We start from the raw sequence: 5242 nt of genomic DNA on the forward strand, positions 1-5242 counted from the left end.
TATTTTCAAAAGGCCAATGTATACAGGGTTTAAACATTAAACCCTGTATACATTGGCTTTTTGAAAATAGCAGATCTACACTTTAAACTTGAAAGTGCTCATGTGGTCATATGGCCCCATGTCGCTTCTATTGGGCTTGTTTTCATAGACCCTGGTTGCTTAATTCTCTCACACAATCTGGCAACGCTGAGCACTATAAATCCGCAGGCAGCCCCAGTTTAAAGGACAGAGTTGTAAGAACTCCCAGGCAGTGGGGAGTCACACGGCACAATCTACCCCACAACACAGGAACAACAAACAACACTCGCCTGGAACAGAAGAATTATAGACACACATTATTGTTAATACCATTATAATAGAACTTTTATACCTCCAGTAAAAAAAAAAGAAGAAAAGAAACCGCTGGTCAGCAGAAGCTGTAGAAGAATATATTAATAAACCGTTGTGACTGAAGTGGAATCTATTGCATCAAGAAGGACCCCGCTGTACATTTCAATGTAAGTGAACGATTCATATCAGCTGTGGTTTTGAACTCCGTGCACAATTATTAACCCAATTGTTTGGGTTAATAATCCCACCGAATGGAGCTGCTACGTGAAATGGTCAATTATATAAACGTAATAAAAAAAATTTGAATTGTGGCTTCTATATGACAATCAACCATCAGCATTTTAGGCGACAACAAGTACAAAACACCCCTCGTCGTGTTTGTCGGCGTGAATCGACGTGTTTTGACCGCTGTCTGTCTGTCGTGAGCAACGTTGTGAGGATTCGACATTTAGTTAGCATTAGCAGCCTAGCTAGGCACTGGCAGCCAGTGTTGCCATGTCCGCTTATTCTAAGCGACGCTGGGCTTGTTTTTCGTAAAGTACATGTTTCTTGTAAATATTGGTGGTTGCGGGTTTTTTAGGCTCGTTTCTAAAGTGTAGTTGCTTATATGGGCTTGCTTCCTAATGTCGTTTAAACCAGTGGTTCTCAAACATGTTCATGGCAAGGACCCCCAAATTAATATGAATTTGTCTGCATCTGATATTTTGTGCCAGGGACACTAGATTTGTGTTAAAATGTTCCAAAAATATTCCTATTTTTTTTTAAATTTTCTTCCAAGATTATATTATATTCCAAGAAAATAGCAGATCTACAAGCTCACAACGCGTTGCATCGTGACAGCTTGTAGATCTGCTATTTTCAAATAGCCAATGTCGCTTGTTTTCATAGACCTCATTACTTATCTCTCTCCCACAATCTGGCAACACTGCTGGTCGAGCCTAACGTTAGCAGTAGCTCGTGTCACCTGCTGTCGCACGACCGTGTTTGTGTCGCTCCTTGGGACCTGGGTGGTGTCGCTTGCTGAAAAGGGCACGTCTAATCTACATGCTTTCGCGACGCGTTCTATGTACGCTTGTGTAGATCTGCTCTCTTTTTTTTTTTGGCGAGCAACACCGCCGTACGACGGTATTATAAACTAAGCATAACATTCCGCTCACACACACCCTCGATTTAAAGGGCTCGTTTGTATTCGGTGGCACGAAGCGTGTCGATCGACACGGGGAAAGAAAATGACGCATTTTCAACTGAAATGTCTAAAAAGTTGAAAATACGTAATTTTGTTTTGTCGAGGGACGAATTTCAAGTCATAAATTGTGCCCCCCGCTCCCCCCAAGTTGGCTTTGCAGTATCATGATTACAATTTAGACATTTAGTGCTCCAGAGTGATATACAATAAGCAAGGACAACACAAGGTAATGCATCAAATGCATAGAATTAGTAATCTAGGATCATAGGTTCTTGGTTTACCCATCATCAGTCTTAACAATTGAATATCCAAAAATGTTTATGTCCGACCATGTCAAAACGAAGCAATGGGCGAAGAGGAAGATTTGTTATCTATTTTATGCTTGTCATCATGAATGACACGATATGAGGGGTTATAATGTCCCGTGTTCTGTCAGAGAAATGGCTTTATGACCACGGTCAGCAATCCAATGATGATTATGTAACAAACTGCATAAGCTTGGCCCGTGATCTTTTACCTACACCAGTGGTTCTCAAACCTCTTGATTTAAAGGACCCACATAACTCTGAGTGTACAAATGGACCCTTACGGGTTCCATTTGTACACACGGTACAGACCTGTAAGGGTCCATTTGGAACCCCCTCAAGGAACCCAGATGGTCCCTGGACCCCACTTTGAGAACCACTGACCTACACAAGCTACAGGAAGGAAACGCTCTGGCTTGTTTTCTATAACATTGACATGCCTACATGCGAGGAAATGCAAGGAGGCTTCAGCCACCCCTAAACAATGTCAAAACGAAGCGATCAAAAATCCTTTCTGACGCGGAAGGAACTACACAACACAACGCCCCTCTATAGAGGACGACTATAGTTGCGTTTATCAGTCACACACCGACCGCAAGGGAAGGGAACACACTGCTGCTGACACCCTGTGAGTCAGTGGACTGTTTATTTATAGCTGTTGATATTGTACAGCTGATATGCAGTAGGGCCGTGTGGAGGGCCAAGCGAGAACATAGAGTGCTTCATTGCCAGAGTGTGAAGCTAATCAAGACTGTAACATAAACCGTAATGATGCCTAATTCGATATTGGGCTTCTCTGAAATGTTTTTTTTTGGTTATGGAACTGCAGACCGTTTCAGAGTAATAATATTGTTCTCATCTTTCCGTTTCAGGATCAAGAACCTGACCCTGTCAAAGGAAGGATATCAGTTTCAGCAACAAGCACTTAATCTGAGTCTCTTCAATACACTGATCACTGCTGCCTTGGAGGTTTTTGCAACACTCGGAAAAATCCACCTTGTGTCGGAAAAAGAATCGGTCTCACCACTGAAGCAGCTATGCAGCTTGAAATCCAAGTAGCACTTAACTTTATTATTTCCTATTTGTACAACAAACTCCCTCGGCGACGTGTGAATATCTTTGGCGAAGAGCTTGAGAGGCAGCTGAAGAAAAAATATGAAGGCCACTGGTACCCGGATAAGCCATACAAAGGTTCAGGATTTAGGTGCATCCATGTAGGGGAGAAGGTCGACCCTGTGGTGGAGCAGGCAGCCAAAGAGAGCGGCCTGGACATCGAAGACGTCCGGAATAATCTCCCTCAGGACCTTAGTGTGTGGATCGACCCGTTTGAGGTCTCCTACCAGATTGGGGAGAAGGGACCAGTAAAGGTGCTCTATGTGGATGATAACAATGAGAATGGGTCAGAGTTGGACAAGGAGATCAAGAACAGCTTTAACCCAGAGGCCCAGGTCTTCATGCCAATCAGTGACCCTGTTGGGGCTTCCTCTGAGTCCAGCTCTCCATCCCCTCCATTTGGGCAGTCTGCTGCCGTCAGCCCTTCCTTCATGCCACGCTCCACACAGCCCTTAACCTTCACCACTGCCACCTTCGCGGCCACCAAATTTGGCTCCACAAAAATGAAGAGCAGCGGCGGCCGCAACAACAACAACGGCAACAGTGGTAGCAGCGGCAAGGTAGCTCGCACCTCACCCACCAGTAACCTGGGCCTGAATGTGAACACCCTACTGAAGCAGAAAGCCATCTCCACCTCCATGCACTCACTGTACGGATTGGGCCTTGGTCAGCAGCAGCAGAAGGCCTCTGCTCTTTCCCCCAATGCCAAGGAGTTTGTGTTCCCCAGCCTGCAGGGTCAGGCCAGCCCTGGAGCTGTGTTCCCTGGGGAAGGCTCCCTGGGGCTCGGCCCACTGCAGTACAACAATGCCTTTGACATGTTTGCGGCCTATGGCAGCCTCAACGACAAGTCCCTTATGGATGGCCTCAACTTCAGTCTGAGCAACATGCAGTATTCTAACCAGCAATTCCAGCCAGTCATGGCTAACTAAACTCATCATGAAGATGTTATTTATGAATGATGGTGGCTAAAAGAGAAGGAAAAGCAAAACGCACATTTAGAAAACTGGACTTTGAAGGAAGTAATGTCTAGTCAGTCAAGCGCATGTGCCCAAGGGTGTTTTTTTACTGTTCCCCCTTGAGTTTGTTTCTTAAAAAAAGAAAGAAAAAAGAGAGCTTGTTGTACAAACACATCCAAGCTTGGTTACTTAAATTCAACATGCATCATTGTTTTTCTTTTTCCTTTTTGCCAACCAAGCACAAAATAATTTTTTACTACGTTGAAAAAAGAAAAATGCTCCAAAAAGTGAAAAAACACAAAAACAAAACACAAGCTTCAAGTTTTGGCCTCTTACAGTATTTTACAGGTGGTAAGACATGGCTGATTTTTATTGAATTGGCACTACTAAGTGGGGTTACTTGGTCCTTTTCTAATTGTATAATTTAATTTAGTACAGAGTTTGTAAGATATCAGAGTATATATTGTTTCTATGACATGGTGTTGCATTTATATCTTTTTACTACTTCAGTGATCTGTGATGGCTGCAGCAGCTTTCCTTATTTTTTTTCCTTTTTTTAAAGATAATTGTTAAAGAAATCCATCTTTAAAATACATACAATATTCTGAAGACTGTACAGAGTATTCCTTAGTGGTGGAATTCAAGTGTAGGAATATTTGCTTTTTTCTGAACGAAGAATTGTATTTTCTGTTAAGAGGTTAAAAGATTTTTGCTATATTATGGACAAAATGTAATCGTATGAATATTAATTTTGTACCTACATTGTGCAATACTTGATAAAAATACGGTATAACAAAGTATTTTGAGTCAGTGTCTTACATGTCAAGAGGGACTGAAATAGTTTATATTGTTAAGTTTGTATTAAATGCTTAAAAATTATATGCTTGTCTTTATTTTTTTTAATTTCATATTTGCACCCTGGTCTTTTTAATAAAATAAACTACAGTTGAACATAATCTGTGGAAAGTGTGCTTAATTACTTGTTAACTGAATACAGGACCCCAGTGCTTTTTTGTGACACAATTTCAGAATCATTATCTCAAAAGAGCAGCCTTGGCTGTTGAGTAATCTTCAGCCCAAACAGATAATACTGAATATGAAGTAGCGCCACGTGGTTAGAATTTGGCACTGTATACGTCATGTGCCCAAGGGCAATTTGAGACTAGACCATGCAGTTCTCAAAGACGGTGACTCTGCAATTTGTCACTGGTAAAAAAAAAAAAGAAGTGGTTATCAACTGTAAACTTGAGAGCTCTTCAGGTTTTGAAGGAAGAAAAAGTTAATCACTTGCTGGCCCATTCAGGAGCAGTTGTCCCAGTCTTAGAGTAGTCCTTTGACATCATAGGTAACAT

General features: G+C 42.0%; 1 protein-coding gene across 1 annotated transcript; it reads left to right on the forward strand.

Moving 5' to 3' along the window:
* Positions 1 to 241: 241 nt before the first annotated feature.
* On the forward strand, positions 242 to 4846 carry tob1b (transducer of ERBB2, 1b). Its single transcript, XM_080455185.1, has 2 exons — positions 242 to 497; positions 2694 to 4846. The coding sequence occupies exon 2, from the start codon at positions 2859 to 2861 to the stop codon at positions 3861 to 3863; it is 1005 nt and encodes a 334-aa protein (XP_080311311.1). The 5' UTR covers positions 242 to 497; positions 2694 to 2858; the 3' UTR covers positions 3864 to 4846.
* Positions 4847 to 5242: the final 396 nt, after the last annotated feature.

Source organism: Gymnoscopelus braueri (assembly GCF_963280865.1).
Source record: "Gymnoscopelus braueri genome assembly, chromosome: 17".
NCBI lineage: Eukaryota > Metazoa > Chordata > Actinopteri > Myctophiformes > Myctophidae > Gymnoscopelus > Gymnoscopelus braueri.